The 20,560-nt window shown below is 37.2% G+C and overlaps 2 protein-coding genes across 11 annotated transcripts in view; both read left to right on the forward strand.

Moving 5' to 3' along the window:
* Positions 1 to 6,408, forward strand: part of rxfp2a (relaxin family peptide receptor 2a) — a 42,361-nt gene extending 35,953 nt beyond the window's left edge. The window contains exons 16-18 of one of the 2 annotated variants that reach the window (XM_082156961.1): positions 2,961 to 3,371; positions 3,890 to 4,108; positions 5,189 to 6,408. In XM_082156961.1, the coding sequence (XP_082013087.1) occupies positions 2,961 to 3,371; positions 3,890 to 4,108; positions 5,189 to 5,454 (896 nt within the window). In that variant the 3' untranslated portion in view covers positions 5,455 to 6,408. Of the gene's footprint in view, positions 1 to 2,960; positions 3,372 to 3,559; positions 4,109 to 5,188 lie in introns of those variants that run through there. The other variant, XM_082156962.1, reaches the window with a different exon arrangement.
* Positions 6,409 to 7,478: 1,070 nt separating this feature from the next.
* fryb (furry homolog b) overlaps positions 7,479 to 20,560 on the forward strand; it is a 67,409-nt gene continuing 54,327 nt past the window's right edge. For 4 of the 9 annotated variants that reach the window (XM_082156939.1, XM_082156941.1, XM_082156942.1 and 1 more), the window contains exon 1: positions 15,633 to 16,077. In XM_082156939.1, the coding sequence (XP_082013065.1) occupies positions 15,885 to 16,077 (193 nt within the window). In that variant the 5' untranslated portion in view covers positions 15,633 to 15,884. Of the gene's footprint in view, positions 7,599 to 8,162; positions 8,223 to 15,631; positions 16,078 to 20,560 lie in introns of those variants that run through there. The other 5 variants (XM_082156933.1, XM_082156940.1, XM_082156938.1 and 2 more) reach the window with 3 other exon arrangements.

A 20,560-nucleotide genomic window follows, 5' to 3' on the forward strand; every position in this document is an offset into this window, starting at 1 on the left:
ATTATCTCCTTGGGAATGTCTGACACCGGTGCATAGATACTGTAATAGACGTGCCAGGTGCGAAAGCTTGTCAGGCGTAGCAACAGTAATTTGATGGAGGGGAGGGTGGGGCTTAGCGAAGGGTCAATTTGATGTGAAACTTGGTGAGATAATATTACTGGCCATGTGTCTTTTTTTGGCTGAACCATATTTTGCTAAAATGAAGCCAGCAAGCTACCTTGATTTCAAAAAAAGGTAAAATGATCAAAAATTATAACAAATTACTTTAATACTGTATATAACAAGGGCATAGTTTTGGTTTGAACATTGGGGGGGTTCAGATGTGAACCGCGGTCCCAGGGAATGCTCCCTCATGAGATATGTTTGTTTGTCTTTGTTGGTCTTTTGTGGTATCTTGCCTATCATTCACAAATGCAAAGTTTTTTGATAATATAACTGCAATAAAGTAATAGCCTGGTTAACAATTACTTGTTTACATAGGATTTTTGATGTATTTTATATTATCTAACCCTCTTTTTTTTTTTTTTTTTTGGAATGGTACAAAAGTTACTGAAAGCTTTTTTGAGAATTCAAGCTCAAATTTGGATCACAACTTGTTTAGATTCAAGGCTTTGATTTTTCTTGCAGTTTTAGAGTAAAACGTTTTTGAAAATATATATATTTCATTAAAAAAACAAATAAACAATAAGCAAAACAATGTGCAACAATAAACAAAATTCTGTAACTTCCCTTTTAAGTTAACTTTTTTTAAACATTTTTCACCAGCAATAATCTGACAAGTGTTGTCTTTGAAAAGAGAACTTAAGTCTGTGCTCTAAATCCTTCAAGATTTACGAATTTTCAGGTCTATGTTCAAAAAGTGAATAAATGGATTATAAAATGGCGTAAATATAATTTGGTACAATAAAATCCCCAAAATATTCATTTAAAAAAACATTATCTTGTCTTTTTTTTTTTTTTTTACGACACGCCAACAGCACCAGAGGCTGGAACCGTATCAGTATGACAGAATTGCCATGGGAAGTTAAAGTAATTTAACATTTTCTTATATTGAATTGTTTTTCAATATAATAGAACAGTTAACAGTTCACCAGGCTCTTAATTATTTTTGGCTGTCATCTCTTAATATCTGAAGGCTTTTCCTAATCATCATTAGAACAGAACACATTTTACACATGGGGAAAACCAATTGTTTGGTTAATAACTCTTGAAGGACCAGACTTTAAAGCTCTTCGTTCTAACACCACTGTGAGGTTGTGGGTGGGGTTTTCCTCTCAGCCCTCGTACTCCACAAACGCTCCCTCGGCAGCACACGATGTTGCGGGCTTACGCACCTGGTCAGACACACCTTGTGGTTTAGGCTCCGGGGCGACGACTCCTTCCGTCCTGTCTTTAAGTTCAGACTCGTCAATCGCAGCTGGCTGCGAAGTCCATGGTCTGCGGTTGGGCTCTCGTATCTCCATCGGGCCGGGTGTCGGTGGCTGAGGGCTGGGCTCCAATCTCATGGCCAATCTCATTAGCCGGTGACACATTTTTAGTTCAGTTCAGTGTCCTTATCTGTACTTGGACTGTTAATCTCAGCTATAGCAGATTATAGTCAGGGTGGGAAAAGGAGCTTGGCCTTTACCTTCTGCTGTTCACTGATTTTAATTGCATCTCTCTGCTCACATTTGCCATGCTGTCTGAATCAAAGATTGCCTGCTATCACAAGATGGTGGTATCATCGCATGGCTCTGATTAATGATGTATTCCATCAAACTGTACGGAAGAATGATGCGTTCATACATTATTCCCAAAACACATTCCCTCTTTTCAAAAGCTTTTAAGAGTATTCTTAAATTTACTGCCTGACTTGTGGGACAAACAGGAAATGAGCAGCTGTCAAATAATTCACACCTGCACTGGGAGAAAATTGCTAAAATTAACCTGCAAGCAACTTTATGCCACTTCTGGTCACACTGTGCACTCTCAGAAAATAAAGTACATAATTGTACCTTTAGGGGTACAATGACTTGTCACTGGGGCTGTACCCTCAAGGGTACAATATTGTACCTTAACCTTTAAAAGAACCGGTACATAACTTTTAATGCTTTTTGACCCTCAAAAAGGTACATATATGTAGGCTACCTTGAGCTTGAGGTCCAATAATAAGCCCTATGGGGTACGTTAGTGTAGATTATACCTTGGGGGACAGAAATGGACTCCTACTGTACCCCTATTTCTGACAGTGTGTCTTGTTTTTATATTGGTAATGAGGAACAGAATTTATGCTGTAGATATTAACATCCACTGCACAAACTGATGCAGCAGGAGCTAGTCACTATTGTTTTAAATAAATTTAATTAGTCTGCAACTAGACCTGAAACCAGGAATAGCAATCTTACGATGCTGCGTACTCATATGCATTGGCGCTTCTTCAGACCGGGCCGAGGACGCTGCGTTTCTTGTTTCAGGCGAGATGATTTCAAGAGTGCCGCCTCTGAACGCTCCTCCCACAATGATAAAGCGCAAGAAGAGTTGACTCGTGCAGTGGCCAGGTTACAACTGGACTGGCCACAGAAACAAGAGACCCCCAAGCGCACAAATTTAAAGGATAGAATTCTGTCCGGTGGCTGAGGGGAGAAGCCTGAGCGGTGGTCTCTCCGCTTCTTTGAAGACCTCCATGACGAGTTCACTCGTTCGTAGGGGAAACATCCAATGACGTCATCATCAGAGGTTATTTAAGCCTCTTTCTTGGCGTGTTTGAACACATGCTTCACAACCGGTCAAACAAAGATGTTTTCCCAATGCGTATGAGTACACAGCATCTCGTTCCTGCTTTTTCAGGGAACACGGTTACAGTTGAGTAACCTGAGATGTTTTTTCATTTATGAAAAAAGTACTGTATGACGTCATGCTTAAATATCAATGTCATTGTTTTGATTATTATTATTTATTTATTTTGCTTTAATGTTTTCTAGGTGCTGACTGTCTGATGGGAGTCTATCTCTTCTTCCTGGGGATATTCGATGTGAAATTTCGTGGCGAATATAACCGGAACGCTCTTATCTGGATGGACAGTGTGGAATGCCGAACAATTGGCTTTCTTGCCATGCTCTCCTCTGAAGTATCTGTTCTCCTCCTCACCTACTTGACGCTAGAGAAATTCTTAGTTATTGTTTTCCCTTTTAGCCATCTGCGGCCAGAAAAGCTGCAGACAGTGTTGGTTCTGGCCTTTATATGGATTCTGGGATTTGTCATAGCAGCTGTTCCCCTGCTAAATGAAGATGTGTTTGGGAACTATTATGGGCGAAATGGAGTTTGTTTCCCTCTGCACTCTGATAGACTGGAGAAACCAACAGCCAAAGGATACTCCACGGGGATATTTCTTGGTTCGATATCTTTGCTCTTCACTGATTTGATTTTTGATAATGTATTCAATTGTTTTCATGTAGGCTATTTAGTATTTTTATAATATAATATAATATAATATAATATAATATAATATAATATATATATAAAATTCAATATACAAAATTTAAGCGGGGTGACCCTTTTTTCTTTCTTTTTTTTTTTAAAGCCCGAACCGGCAAAGGGGATGATCTGCAATGTCCGATTTACCCAGATTTACTGTGGGCTACGGAAAATATTTAATATTTGATAATATGATCAGATGATCAGGAAAATACTAAACCACAAGAGATGGTAGGTACTGCAGAAGGGCACTGTGAAATTTACACTTTAAGTAGGCCTACTTATCATGAAACCGTAACTTTTCTGGGAAATGGGGGATGTCTGGTCACCCTGCAGTTTTTTTTATTCTGTATCTACAGTCCTGCTTATTACTTTCCTAGTATGTCAGTCAGTCCTTAAGTGCATATTCTGAACTAAGTGTCTTATGTATTCACAGGTCTTAATTTGGCGGCGTTCTTGGTGATTGTCATTTCTTACTCCAGTATGTTCTGTTCCATTTATAAAACCGGCATCAATGCCACAGATGTGCGCAGTCGGCTGCACAAAGATGTGGCTGTGGCCAACCGCTTTTTCTTTATTGTGTTCTCTGACGCCCTCTGCTGGATACCCATATTTTTGGTCAAAACACTCTCTCTTCTAAAAGTTGAGATTCCAGGTATGTTGTATATTTCTGCAGCACCATTTTTTGACGTTTCTCATTTTTGCATGAGTCTTCAACCCCATAACATTTTGAATGTAAGGCAGATGGCACAAAATTTATTTTAAAAGAGAAATATCTTGTTATTTCTAATGAGGCACACAACAACTGGGTGATGCAACCAGAATGAACTAATTTGAGTCATATATTCAAATAAAGATTTCAAGTTCCAAACTTACTGTGATGGGTTTAAAATAAAGTAGCTCTCTGTGGTTACTTATCCACTTTATTTTTAAAGTAAGAGCGAGAGCAGCCATAAATTGAATGCGTCAAGGTTTCCAGTCTCATGCACTTCCAGTTATTTTTAGCTGTACAAAACAGCTTGTTATGCTGCTTGATACTGCAAGCTGGTATTTCTTACCATATTATTTTAATGTATTGTAGCAAATAGTTTTACCGCTTACTGCCCTTTGATATTCTTCTATAGCGCTAATGAATCGGAAGTCTCGCACATTCACAGAAAATTTACATTTACATTTACATTTATTCATTTAGCTGACGCTTTTATACAAAGCGACTTACAATTGCTATATATGTCAGAGGTCGCACGCCTCTGGAGCAACTAGGGGTTAAGTGTCTTGCTCAGGGACACATTGGTGTCTCACAGTGGATTCGAACCCGGGTCTCTCACACCAAAGGCATGTGTCTTATCCACTGCGCCACTACCACCCCAAAATAAGGTTGATGTAATAAGTAACTTGGTATTTTTGCCAGGTTTAGCCACATATTTAAGATGGTGATGGCCCTGGTATTTTAGGCCTGACATTTAAATTAAAATAAATAAATACAATTTAAATAAAAGTTTAGCAGTAACCTTAATTACTGTTTACTAATGTTATTAAATACTTAATTACTAATAGTAAAATTATAAAAAGTTTAATTATCCTTTTATTTTTTTATTTTGTGCAAAAAAACAACCGTTTCCTGAAAATGACCCAGTTACCTCTAGCCAAGTGTGTCACAAATCCCCAATTTAAGATGATCAGTCCAATGAGTTCTGCTGTTGTTGACATCAATGTCTTCTGTTTATCTCTGCAGGGACGATAAACTCCTGGGTGGTGATCTTCATTCTTCCTATCAACAGTGCCCTTAACCCCATCCTCTACACCCTGACCACCAGCTTCTTCAGAGAGCAGGTGGAGCTTCTCCTTTGCCGCTGGCAGCGACGCTCCGCGTCAAAGAAAAACCGCAAGAGTCTCACCAGCTCCACCATCTACATGGACCCCTCTCGAAATGCAGAATACCCGGCAAAGATTTCCTTGCCACGACTGTCTTTGGCAGACATGGATAACCAATATGGGTGAAACTGAAAGAGCCAGTGAGTAAAAGGGATCATAGTGTTGAACTATCCTAATCATTATCTATGTTCAGAAAGGAGATTGACGGTCTTTCCTGGAACAATTTAAGTGAAAGGATGGCACTGTGTATTCCTGCTGTTTTTGTTCCAATATGGATTGCTCTTTTAGACGCATGACTCTAGCTTTGATGTTTTCTCCATTAGGAGAAGCATTTTTGAACACTTCAGCTAGAGCCTCGAACCCCTCCAACGTCCATTTTCACCCTAAACACCATGTCAGGCCTGTAGCCCTTGAGCTGGGCTTGTTGTTTGTCTCAAAAGATTTTAAAGAAGAAAAGCAATGACTGCTGAACCAATGCAGAAGACTGACAGTATTTACTGCAGAGCACATCTTTGAGAGATCAAAGGAACTTAAAAGCATAATTTCTTTGAAGGAAAAATTGGTCAAAATATTTTTTATGGAGATGTTTGAAAATGTAATGGATTTTGAGATTGAATTTGAGAGGTTATTTGTAATGTACAGCAAAGGGATTTATGCTTGCTTTGCCATTTCACAGACTCAAAGGGAAATGCCTCAAAGTTGTCTTGGTCAACAAAGTAGATGACTGTTTACTGAAGCATGCAATCAAGATAAAGAGGTGCATATCTTTCATCTGTATAAGATAATATAACATACATTGTTTTTGTTTGTTCTTTGTCATTTTATTTTTATACTCATGTAGACTATTTATAAGTTAGATTTTTCTACGCATCTCAAGATACATGCAAACATTCAAAGTTGTAAATATGTTCATAGTCCGAAATCTCTTGGAATGTGTCAAGCAATATAAAATTGACAATATGACCAGCGTCAAGGATTTCCTTAGCTACTTCAATCATTGTATAACAGAGTTTTTAAACTCTTTTAAAAAACCCTGTTGATTGTTTATAATTTATCATAAAAGACAGTATACCCCACAAATGAGTGATCTTTCATTCTCACAGTCTTGTGTTTGTGCAATTTTACATAAAACAGCATGGATTGCACTACAAAAAGTTTGGAATAATTACGTTTTTTTATATCTTTTTTTTTTTTTTTAAGAAGTCTCGCATGCTCACCAAGACTGCATTTATTTGTTTTCTATTTGAATTATTCCTGTGATAGCAAAGCTGAATTTTCAGCATCATTACATCACATGATCCTTCGGAAATCATTCTAATATGCTGATTTGGTGATCAGGAAACACCTATTATTATCATCAATGTTGATAAACATAGTTGCTGCTTAATATTTTTGTTTAAACCGTGATACACTATCATTCAAAAATGTGGGGTAAGTGCGAATAAAAAAAGGGAAAGAAATTCAAAAGTGACATTTGTAATGTTTTGAAAGATTTATTTTGACAAATAAATGTTGTTCATTGAACTTTCTATTCATCGAAGAATCCTGAAAAAAATGTATCATGGTTTCCACAAAAATATGAAGCAGCAAAAACTGTTCTCAACATTGATAAATTAATAATTGAGCACCAATAATTATTGATAATAACTGATCAGTATATATTACATTTTGAAATGTTTTACTGTTTCTTTGATCAAATAAATGCAGTCTAGGTGAGACTTCATCAAAAACATTTATTTAAAAAAAATTATAATTATTCAAAAGTTTGACAGAAAGTGTATATTTTTGCTTATGCTGTAAACATTTACAGGTAGGACAGACATAAACCAGAAAATTGTAAGTTCTGATAAGTTTTATACCATTTTTAGACTGCATTGGAATAAAATTCCCAGTCAGTTTGAATGAAATTGTGCTCTTTTAAAAGTAAACTCATTCAAAATATTGCTTTTGATGCCTTTTAACTGGGTTGTTTTGAGACTGTGCACCTGTCAGTATCCAGCAGCATCTTTCCAGGCGCTCCAGAACCTAATGGATGGAAGGACACAGACGAACGTGCGTCTCAGCCAATCAGCGATCTCCATTTCTCTCTTCGGTAAATATCTACAATCTGATTGGTCGCTATGGGCGGAGTTTTGCCATCCTCAGCGGCCGTCTTTTTCTGTCAGTCGATGCGAGGAGACGCGAGACTAATGAAGTGAAAATAGCAGAATTCAGCGACGACGCTTGGATAAAGAAATGAACATATAAACTGCTAAACACAAACATACAAGGTATGATGTTTTTTGCTCGATGATTTTAGGGTGTTAAATGTAATCCCGTGTCCGTTCCAGTGAGCTTTTATTTGTGAAACCGCTTAAAATTAACGGAGAAGCCGTGAGGAAGGCCAGACCACCAGCACAGATTGTGTTTGTCTGTTGATAACACAAACACAACACAACATTTTTGGCTTCAAACTGTCCCTTGCATAATTAGAAATAATGTATGGTGTCTAAATGGTTGCCATCGGTGTTCTGGGTTCACGAAGCGGAATTAATGTAATTTACTTATAGCTGTAAATGGAGATAGATGTCTGCTGTGATTATGACAACAATGTAATAGTGGCTGTGCTCAAAATCGAGTGTGCTGCCAACATAGACAGCATTTTGGGGCATCACGGGCGCGTGCAGCTTTTGTCGAACGCGCCTACGAGACACTGAAATTCTGCGCGTGACTTAAATATATATACATATTTTAAAAGTGGGTTATTTAAGGCAGCTCACGCGCTTTTGAGACACATCTACTTCTGATACGGATCATCACTATCAAGCATCACTGATATTGAATTTTACCTTTAGGAAATTGGATGCTTTTGTATTCTGCATGGCAACAATCGCATCCTCCTTTGTCTAAACAGGGTGAGTCGTGACAGATTTTTTTTGTCATTATTTAATTACAGTATTCATGTTACTGTTTATGTATTGTATCTAAGTTCTGAGTAGCTAATACAACAAACCACACGTAGGCTACTCGTTATGTGAAAATTGTGGGGTCCAAAAGTCCCTATTGAAAATCAGGGATTCAAAATGTAATCAAAAAATATAAATAAATATTTCCAAAAATTCTGAACAAAGAGAAGGTGACGTAAAATAGTTGTGCTCTGTTTTGTCACTAATCAAATAAGCAAATTTGTGACAGTGACCATGTGAAATTGTTATGCCTATTACATAATATTAAACAGTATACACAAAAATAGTGTTTTATAGTGGACTCACTGACTTTCGGAGCTCATATTTTTTTCCCCAGTGGTTGTTTTGATCCTTGCAGATTCCAGTGAGGATTGTTTTGAGTCTTTCTGTTTTCACTAGGCAGGAACAGTTTTTGTATCTGTGCTTTATTCATAGCATGTAGTTCAGACAAAAGCGGACAGCCATCTTCATTGCTCTGAACCATGTGTGTTTACTTGAGGGTTTGTAAATATTTACATTCAGTTGCAGAAACCATTTGTGAAGCTTGAAATGTTTTGTTAATCATTCTAATAATTCAAATGCTGATCCAATATGTGGAATAGCTTGCATAGGTCTGTCAAATAGTTCATTGGATTTTAGGTTGCAATGTGTTGCGGTTCGTTTTGTCAGTCATATCCTGATCTGCAGTTAGTGAAGATAACTTTGGTTTTATTTTCACAGTGGAAACCATATTATTTGCATGATTAAATATTAAAGGACATATTTTAGCATCCACATTATCAAGATGTGTTTGGGTTCTCATGACAAAGACATGCTCTCTGGATCAGAATTTGTAATATCTGCAGATTTTAGATTATTTTAGGCTTAAGTGTGCTTTGTATTTTCATTTTCTATCTTCAAATTTCCCATTGACTTAAAGGGATAGTTAACCCTAAAATTTCTATCTTCAAATTTCCCGTTGACTTAAAATGAAAATTAAGCCATCATTTGCTCACCCTGTTGCCAAATCCCCTTCTTTCTTTTTTGGACCACAAAAAATAAAAAAATTTAAAAAATTAAAAAGTCCCGCTGTCACGATCCCAGTCTTATGGTCCCTTGTTGTGAAAAGGACTGTTTTCTGTTCCAATTGTTTCTGTGTTCACGTCCTGACTCCTGTGTTTAGTTCCTGTTTTCCCTTGTTGCATTAGGCTCGTTTGCGATGAGTAAAATCTGCGCGGAACCGATCACCGGTGATCACTACATCCCGGTTAGAAATGTGTCCGAGTGTGGTCCGACTTGCTCTGATGTCATGTTGACGTATGTCAAAAAACTCGCGACGGCGAGGCGGTCGTGTCGGATTCTGCAGTCAGATCAAAAGCACGATTGGAAACGACTTGCTGACCACAGCTTAATGCTTTTTGGTTTAAACAACCATGTAAAAGTGTTCTCTTTTAAACATTTTGATTTGAAAATTCTGATATCATGTTTTTATGTGCATAAATTCTTTAAAAATTTGCATTATGTGTGAATATTTCCAAACTCTCTGACAGTGCAATCTCTCTATGGGTTATGTGATTGTCATATTTCTATAAAAATATAAAAACATGTATGTATTAAAGTAAAAAATGATTGATAAATGTCTTTCAAATGAAATTAAATAACAAGTACTTTGGTTGTCTTGTTCATCATATTTTATTTTCATATAAAAGCAACCAAACTTAAATTACATCCAGTTTATTAGCAACACAGCGCATGAATGTGAATCCCGCTATATCTTCCTTCGATCTCGTTGGTGTCTGATCCACTACGAGAAGAGAGAACTGTCCGTCTTGACTGCACCTTTTTCACTCCTCCCCTCACTGCAGCCGCCTACTCTCACATCTCAAACAAGCCTAGTGTCTCCCTCATTTGTTTCCATGACTACTTATCACCTACACCTGTCCCTTGTCAGCCTCTTGTTAGCCTGTTAGTCTTTGTGTATTTATACCCCAGTGTTTCTTGTGTTTGTCTAGTCTTGTTCCTACATGTATGTTATGTTTGGTGCACTCATTCTTTTCATGGTTGTCTGGTCTTTGTGTTTGATTTGATTGTTTATTTTTGTCAATAAAACTCATTTGGATATCATTTTGAATAAAACTCAGAACATTTGGATCCAGCTCTCCTTTGTTTTTGAATTCACAACATTACACCTGCTCGCGCTCATCCATACAATAGCAGTGAATAGCGACAGAATCAAGCTTTTTTTTTTTTTTTTATGCAGAAGTTTTACAGAATTATCCCATGCGAAACATGCCATAGGGCTGCTCGATTAATGAAAATGAAACCGCACGTGATTTTGCAAAGGCTATGATTTTTTTTGGAGGGGGGGGGATTTTAATTTTTTTATACAGAGAATGGCTCTGTAATCAGTATTGAATGCTGCTCCATCTGAAAGCCAGAGGGTGCTCTCATGCAGAAACTCCAAATATGCCCCGCAGTTATTCCAGAAAATCCCTATGGGCATCTATATCACTGTAGCTGAATAAACAGATGATTGAAACACTTTGATTGATTAAACATGACTAATAAACACACAACTACGACAATATATGGTTATTAGTGCCACTGTTCACTCCATCTCACCCAGAAAAAGCACACAAGTTTTGGGAAATCAAGTTTAACAAAAATGCGACAAAAAAAAAAATCACCTTTTGTGGTCCAATAAAGAAAGAATGGCATATGGCATTAGAACAACACCAGGATGAGTAAATGATGGCTTGATTTTCATTTTAGAGTGAACTATCCTTCTAATGAATTGGTAGAGTGGTTCAAAATCTAAACAACAGAGATGACATCATCTTGTTGTTTGCATAAATAATTGTGAATGCTGCTTTTGCAAGCACTGGTATTTTCTTCAGGAAGTGCAGATCTAATTGTTTTACATTCTGTCCATACTAGTGCATACAAGAGCACACATTTTACTGTTACTGAGAGGCTTGACTGAATGTGTGATGCACTGCCCACTTAGACATTATGTAATCTTAGAGAGATGCTCTTGGTTATTGTGTGTAGGTTAGTGGGCGCTTACAGGATTTTATATAACAGCTTCTGACAGGTAGTTTTAGAAACAGAGATGAATGCATTTGAAACTAGCCACTGTGCTCTGGTGACCGATTTTTAGTCAAGAGTTGTTCACTGTTTCACCTGCTGTTCTATATTATGTATGTCTCTCCTCTCACTCTGGCTGTTTTTCAAAGCTCAAGTCATGAATTATTAACTGGGGAGTAAGAGCTGCAAAAAAAGGACAGCCATAGCAACACTGCATTGTTCTTTCACCTCTATCTCCATCCATTTTCCTCAAATCATTTATCTCTTTGTCTCTTTTGATGCCTTCTTAGACTACCGGTAAGCAATCAGAGTGATGTACACTGTAACTAGCGTAGATCACTTTCTGCGATCTACACAGTAACCCAAAAACAGAGCTATGACAAAAATCACTTTTATTTATACAAATATTCAATTTCAGTAACACTTTATAATGTTTAATTTGTTGATATTAGTTAACCTGTACTAACAATAGTTCTAAATAAACAAAATATTATGGATGATTTCAACATTAATTTAATTTACTAATCTTTTGTATCTGTTTACATTAATGTAATGTGAATTGACATCTGAACCTACAGAGGATAAGAGATTTGGAGAGTGATGGATGGATGGAAAAATGTACAATTGTATTTTTATTAACTAACATTAACAAAGATTAATAAATGCTGTAAAAATATATTTCTCATTAGTCATTAAGAGCTTATGTTAGCTAATGAATGAACTAATGTTAACAAATGAAACCTTATTGTCAAGTGTAAAGTTATAAACTGTTACCATAATACTTTTTTAGAGACATCTTATATTGTACTGAAAGCTTACAGGGATCCCTTGAAGTGATGAACGCTTAAAGGGACACTGTTTAGTGTTGCATTTTAAGTTTGGCCTAAAATAAACTATGCATATACAATTTTAATGATTTTACATACTTTATGCCATAAAATAATTATTGGTGTACATTATCATTTAAAAAAAATTAAATGAATCGGCAAGAATGCATTAAACTGATCAAACGTGTCAGTAAAGATATTTATAATGTTACAAAAAAAATTTATATTCCAAATAAAAGTTTTTTTGAACAGCTATTCATCAAATAATCATGAAAATGTAATGTATCAGTTTACACAAAAATATTAAGCAACACAACTGTTTTCAACATTGATAATAGTAAGAAATGTTTCTTCAAAGCACCAATTTTGATTTCTGAAGATCATGAGACACTGAAACCTGAAGAAAAACTTTTGAATGGTTGAGTACATTTTATTAATTACATTGACATGTGTTAGTATAAATAAAATTATAATGTAGAAGGGACAATATTTTTTGCTGAAATGTAGCTTCTTAACATTAGCTTTGGTTGAAGTTATTTGGATAGCATATTTTAAGTTAAATAAAACTAGTCTGAGATAAACTCATGAACTGTACGTCTACTAAACTCTAGAGGGCAGCCTCACACTTCATTTCCCTCACAGTTCTTGACAGAAATGTTTGTAATGAGAACTTGCTATATCCACTCCTCTTTTCTAGTTTTCACAGTTGAATCTAAAACACCTCTTAAAAATCTCTGTTTTGTGTTTCTGACTCTCTTTAGATCTTCCACCAAGCTTTCATGCCATTTTCACAGTTTCTAAATCACAGGTCCACTTTTCTTTAAAGGGCTTTTTAACTGAAGAGCTTTTGAAACATGACTCTGCTAATGCATAAATTGTTGAGAGAGAGATCAATAGAAGAGCATTTCAAAGTGCCCTTGAGATGAAGAGCCAGTGGACGCCTCAAAATCATTTGCCGAACTTGTCGTAATATGAACATTTATGTAAATATTGACATTTCACTTCATGAAGTCACTTGACAGTGTCTCAGAATGCCTTTCTTTCTGGACAGCGTGTCCATGTGGCGTCACTCTCCTGGCAGACCAGTCCTAACTGCCATCTGAGGAATGTGATATCTGAAGATCACTGGTGATTACATAAAAACAAACCCTGCCTTGATGTGGTGATCACGATTGTGTGTGCGCACAGTCTGGAGTTCTAGGTTATCTCCAGTAATTAGGCTGCACCAATTAAGTGCGCTATTTTCGGGTAGGCCAGTGGTATTTGCAGGGTTCTTTGTATTTTTATCTGTTATATAAAGATGACACATTTTTAAAGGATGGGATGATGAGTTTTCATGCTTGCATGGCCTTAGGGACCATTCAGAACGCGTTTTTCCATTCCAATGCGCTACTTTTCCGTTGTTTTTCTATGTAAACACGCGCTAGACGGACGTGTATAATCAGTTCAACTTTTAATAACCATGCGTTTTTCCCCCATTCCACAGTCCCCCTGTGGTGCAAATCAAGTTTTTAATGTTGTTTATATGTCTGTGGGGTGTTTTTTTAATGTGCTTTAAGACAAACCATGTGCAAATTCATAAGTCAACACCATGTCTGAGTATTTTCTCCTGAAAACTGCTGTGAAAAAAAGACAGTCTCAAAAACGCGGTTTGAAATCACTGGTGTTTCTGACGTCACAAACTACCTTGTAATCAATCACGTCAATGTGCTGACGGGCTTTAGCATATCATTAAAAGCGAACTCGCAGGGGAGTCTCGAGAGATGCCAGGTGATCCCGGTATATTTTTTTGTTGATATGAAAAATCGGGTAGATTTAGCAAAATATAGCGCGTGTATGATGTATATTACGATGTTATGATGAACTATATGCCTTTCTCCACTGACATTCTGAATTGTTTAAAGCATTTCTAATGATTGTTAGAAGGCAGACTGAGATGGCGAACGGGAACATGGTTTGTGTAACATTAGCAACACATTATTAGCTGTTTGATAACATAGTGAAGCAAAAGGCTAATCATATTACCGTTATGTGTTCAACGTTGTAAAAAGCGATACCATTGTGCAGCTTTTACCTCAGTATGTTGGCCGAGTGAATCTGTGAGCTGGCGTGAGTGGAGGCGGGGCTAATTAGCATATTCATGGTTCCACGTATACTAAATGAAGCAAGAGGGTAGAGTTGCATTCAAGCTATTTTAAGGCACGACACATTTTTTTTCACAGGAAAAAAACATTTAAATATGTACTTTTGGTGATCAAAGATGAGTTTTAAGGGATACAATTATTGACTACAGTGGGACTTTAAGTACTTTTTTTGTGTGAACGGGCCCTTAATGTGAGTTTATGTGTGTTTTCTTCTTCACATGTGTGTTTTTAGAGTTCATACATTCAAACATAAACATTTGTGTGAGTCCAGGTCACATGTCATTGTACACTCAGATTGTTTTTGTGTAATTTAGCTTTGAAAAATTCAGTTTTTCATGGAGCCCTTTTCTAATTTCTAACTTGAAAACTAGATTTTTTTATTTTCTGAAAAATATGATTGTTTGTACATGCAAAATTTGCCCCCATAACACTTGTGCGATTGCCAGCACATAGTTTCTGTGGTTTACTAATTGTTGCTGGGGCGTTTCTAGGGGGTTGATAGGAAATCTGAGTTTGTATTCAAGGTTTGACTTGGAAATTATTAGCAAGCTGTTCATACAGCCAGTCTGTGCTTGACAAAAACAAAACAAAAAAAACCACTATATTTTTTGCAGGCGTTAAGACAGAGTAGCCTTCAGTTCTGCAGCTCTGAGATGGCTGAGACGGCCCTTGGGAAGAGACGCTGACCCTTTTTGGATTTGCATCAAAATGTTGTTTATTGAAGAAAAGGGCTGTTTTGTGTTCTCTCGAAGGAGTGGTCAGTCTCTTTGTTTCTTTTTCCCTCTTTTTCATCAGCACTTTCAGCCAGGGCCACTTGGAGAGAGAGACAGAATAAGGTAGTTGTTCCATGTTGGCCTTCAAAAAGTTTACTCCATAAAACCAGCAACGCCTGCAGGTCAGTGAACAGTGCGGCTATTTGTTAGCTTAATGTCATTAAAAGGTGGTCCAAATAAACACCCTCACCCAAGGACTCCACATTTGTCCATTCCCTCTGACTTATAAAAAAACAACCTATAAATGATGTGTTTGTTTTGTGAGCACATAGCATTTGGGAATCAAACTCGGGGGACATGATGCCTTGACGACCATTTTGAAAACACCTTGGATGCGAAACATAAAACAAGTTAATATAAACCAGAAGCAAGTCATTTTGATAGGTTGCTTTCTATTCCCAATTGGCAGTGTTTTTAAAGCACTCTAAAATAAACACTGTATACAGTCACACTTTTCACTTGCCCCATCTCTCCTCCTTTACTTTCAAAATCTCCACCCTCTCTCACACAAAAGAGGCGTGTCCGTCTTGAGTAATTCAACACCTGCCCCATTCAGGCGTGTTACTGCAACTGGCTAAACAGCCTGGACCAGTGAGAGCAGACAGAGAGCTTTAGCACTCATCCCTCTCTGATTTAATTCACACTTTAAAGCTCATGTACCCAGTACAGAGGAAAGAGGGACAAAAAAAAAATTTGAAAAGAAGAGTCAGACAGAACTGAGAGGAACTTCTCTGGAGATCCGTATCCATGCTGATCCTGAGCAGGTGAAAGCAGTCCCTCTCTTTGTCATCCGTGTCGGATATGTCAGTGGAGGATGTCAACAGTGCCGGAGTTGTGGTGGATGGTAAACCGAACCCTTGCGAAACTCAGTGCCAGGATGGGATTGTTTTGGTCCAGATGGCTAGTCTCTCCATGCATATGTTCACTCCAGCAGACTTTAAAGGGAAGTTTAGGAAGATCCAACCGAGAAAAAGACCCACCATCATCAAAGAAGGTACTGCTCAGGTTTTGCTTTGGTAGTGCCGCTGTCTTTAATGTCTTGATGTGTTATGACACGCGAGTCATCCTTCATAGTGTGCGATTTAATTAGATTTTTCTTTTATGTCCAGCCAAGGCGTAGACTCCCATCTTTACCTCACACACAGGACATCAAACTTGTGTTTCTGGTATTTTTTCTTAGTCAGCCAGTTGATAGCCTGCAATTTGTCTCAGTGGTATAGCTCATCGTGTGAAACTGTGACACAACTCTATGATGTCATGTGTTGTAAGACTTTCTGGTAGCCTTCAGCTAGAGATCATTGAGTGGGCGGGGAATTTAGTTGAAACTTGTGGCTGATTGTGGCGGTATCGTATTTAATTTTCTTTTCACGTTATTGAGTCAGGTTTTGAGAAGCCATAAAATGTTACCTCCACCCCGTTTCATTGTGGAGTTTGATTTGTAGTTAGAGACAAAGAAAAAGAGGTTCCCAAGGGTTGACAAGACCATGGCTTCAGTTGGGACCCAAATCTTGCGAGTCAACCTTGCCTACGTGAGCGATGATGGAATAGGGGGAAGGGTGGATGTGAATGATGAGAGATAGCATCAACATCAGGAAAGAGATCATTTTGGGTTTTAATTAGACCTTAGTTAAACCAGCATCTCAAATCATCCGGAACCACAACTGGGATAGTCCTTAAGCAAAGCCAACATATAGAGGAAAAGGCAAAGAAAAAGATCACAAAGAAACAGATGTGTTTGTCTAAGTTAAAGTGACTTTGTTCACACTTCTGGGGAAATGTTAAATTCAGATTTTTATTTAGACACAGATTTAAAAAAAAATGTTTGGTCAGATCTTTTTATTTTTATTTTCAAAATGCAGTTCTTCAAGTAATGATGCAGATGTGGTTTGTAGGTCCAGAATGTTTGAGACGTTAGTGAATGTTTTGCCACTGATTGTGTTTTTTATGAGGGCAGTATCCAAAACATGGGTTGTAGACAATAGAGGAAAAAAATAGTGACACACTACCATTCAAAAGTTTGGTGTTTAAAAAAAAAAGGATTTCATGGTCTCCAGGGCTATATTTTGTTAATCAAAAATGCAAACAATATTAAAAACAGTAATATTGTGAAATTTTATTAGAATTTGAAAAACATTGTAAAAATATGATGTAAAAATAAATGGCAACATATACAGTTAGTGTAACTGGTTTCCATTTTATTATCTTTTAATGAGCCTTCAGAAATCATTCTAATATACTGATTTGGTGCTCAAGAAACATTTCTTAATATCAATGTTGAAAAGAGTTGTGCTGCTTATATTTTTGTAGAAACCAATAGGCCTATACTTTTTTTCAGGATTCTTTGATGAATAGAAAGTTCAAAAGAACAGCATATATTTGAAACATAAAACAAAGGGAAAAAGATTTTAAGGGATAAAAACTTACTCACCCTCAAGTTGTTCCAAACCTGTATGAGTTTCTTTCTTCTGCTCAAAACAAAAGATATTTTAAAGAATGTTGTAATCAAACAGTTGACAGTAGCCATTGACTTCCATAGTAGGAAAAAATACTATGGAAGTCAATGGTTACTGTCAACTGTTTAATTACCAACATTCTTCATAATATCTTCTTTTGTGTTCAACAGAAGAAAGAAACTCATACAGGTTTGGAACAACTTGAGGGTGAGTAAGTGATGACAAAAATTTCATTTTGGGGTGAATTATCCCTTTAAAGGTTGTATCAGCGATTTCAGGCCCAAAAAAAGGCCCAAACATAAATGATCACATTCATCTAATCTTTCCTAATGATCCGCTAGCTGCCCGCCCCATAAGCAGGCCGTCAAAAACAGCGTCTCTGTAGGCAGCCTAGGCTCTGAGATCTGCACACAAAAACAATTGGTTTCACCAAACACTCAAAACCAAAATAAATAGTGTTCCAACCAATCACCGACAGGGGGTGGGTGTTGTGAGGTTTTGCGCTCGTGCACGGCTGCACGCGAAGTCGGAGCTGAAGAAGAAGCCAGCGTCTATCAACGAACAAGAAGAGATTCCCTCCACCTTTCAAAAGCCTTCCCGATAACTATTCGTGTCTTGGAATAAACACGATGGTATTCCCTCGCCCTAATCCTCCTCCTCCTCTTGGGGATTGACTCAGCCATGTTCAATTTCTCTTGTTCGTTGATAGACACTGGCTTCTTCTTCAGCTCCGACTTCGCGTGCAGCCGTGCACGAGCGCAAAACCTCACAACACCCACCCCCTGTCGTGATTGGTTGGAACACTATTTATTTTGGTTTTGAGTGGTTGGTGAAACCAATTGTTTTTGTGTGCAGATCTCAGAGCCTAGGCTGCCTACAGAGACGCGTTTTTTTGACGGCCTGCTTATGGGGCGGGCAGCTAGCGGATCATTAGGAAAGATTAGATGAATGTGATCATTTATTTTTGGGCCTGAAATCGCTGATACAACCTTTAAAACAAAGAACTAGAGTGAGAGAGAAGAAAGAGACTTTGGAGGGAAAGTGGATAGGTTTAGTAGTATAATAAACAATTTAGTTGTTACAAAGGTTTGATCTGTGGTGTGAAGTGTGGTAATGATGTCTTGTGTTTTATCTGGTGCTATATTTTCTTGTCCTTTCCTCTCCAAGGCTAAAAAGGGAGTATATTAGGGGTTTCTGCTGAGTGGGCACATGTGTCTCCCATGATTGGTTTTTCAGAGCTGTACTGAACAGGTGTGTTGGATGCCTGAAAGACTGTGAACCCTCACAGAAGCCTCACTGATGGTTGTCTGAAGAGACCTTTTGTCAGAGGAAAAACCAGCTGAAAACAAAGAGGAAGTTTTGGTTAGATTGCTTAAGAATCCTGAGTTCTGAATCCTGAATCCTGTACAGCAATTAATGTAAATTTCATTTATTCACCCTCATGTTGATCTAAACCCAAAGATTTGTTTTGAAGAATGTCCGCAAGTAACATTTGAAGGAGTCTCTCTCGGTTTTCCTTATTTAATTTTAGCATCTTGACCCGTCATTGACTTTTATTGGAAACAGCCCAATTAGATCATGGGTTTTAGAAGCCAGTGTGCTCGCCAGTACTGACACTGAACTAGGATCATGTTAACAGGATCCTGGTCACTGAGTAGTTATGAGTCAGTGATCCCTGTGCCAGAGTCTTAACAGCTGGCAGAGGCCGCCTGGCGCTCTGAATGCCTGGAATTCTGGGGGTTTCTTGTAAAGATAATCCATGCTTGACTGCTGTGAAGCTCTCCTAACAGAGAATAAAAACCTGAACAGTTTGCTAGGAACGTCATCAGTTGATGCCTAACTTGAGTAACGCAGCAAAATAAACACATGTCTCAGCATTTAATTGCTCTTTATTATTAATACAATCTATTTTAAGCAGCTGTGTTGATTTCAGCTTGTACCTGCAGACATGGACATACATAATTGTTCTGTAATAGCTCTCTTTGTTTGGCTTGCCAAACACGTTTTACAATTTTAGAATGTTTAAATATCAATTCAGCAGAATATTTTGTCCATACAATGAAAGTCAATGGGGTTCAGATATGGCCCTATGATATAAATGCAATGTGGAAAATGTGGACAGAATCACGGAATCTAGTCATAAAAATGGATTTTACAGTATAACGTGGAATGTCACGAAATTGGGCAAAATTTGGATTAATACATCAAAAGTAGGACTGTACAAGTAATTAAATTGTGATATGAACTAGTGTCTGTGAATATTAAATGTAATGTTTTTGATAATACATTTGTATTTAATCATAAAAGAACAGACACAGAATTAAAAAACATTTTATTGGGCACTATTATTGTTAAAATTGTAATAAATTATGACATTTTTTTAAAGTTTTATGAATTAAATAGATGTTTGCAGTTTTGATTATTACAATTTAAAGGGATAGTTCACCCAAAAATGAAAATTCTGTCATCAATTACTCACACGTATGTCGTTCCAAACCCGTAAAACGTTTGTTCATCTTCGAAACACAAATGAACATATTGTAAATGAAATGTGAGAGATTTCTGTCCGTCCATTGACAGTTCATGCAACTACTATGACGCTTCAAAAAGTTCATAAATAGATCATAAAGCTAATCCATATGAATTGAGTGGTTTAGTCCAAATTTTCTGAAGAGACACGATCGCTTTATATGATGAACAGATTTAATCTAGACTTTTATTTATATATAGGCCTAATCATTTATCAACAACACACACATCAGATATGGTAAACAGAAGCTCAAGCATGCTTGCTTGATGTGCAAGAACCAATGAGGTCCATTCTTGTGTTACTTTCACGTTTGAGCTTCGCAAGAACCAATGAGATTTGTTCTTACGCTTCAAGCTTCAATCTTCTGTTTGTTTGCAGATTAGTATTTATATGTGAATAAAAGCCTAAATTCAATCGGTTCATCATATAAACCGGTCGAGTCTCAGAAAATTTGGTCTAAACCGCTCGATTCGTATGAGTTTGATGAACTTTTT

The sequence above is a fragment of the Leuciscus leuciscus genome, assembly GCF_965113295.1.
Source record: "Leuciscus leuciscus genome assembly, chromosome: 24".
NCBI classification, from domain to species: domain Eukaryota; kingdom Metazoa; phylum Chordata; class Actinopteri; order Cypriniformes; family Leuciscidae; genus Leuciscus; species Leuciscus leuciscus.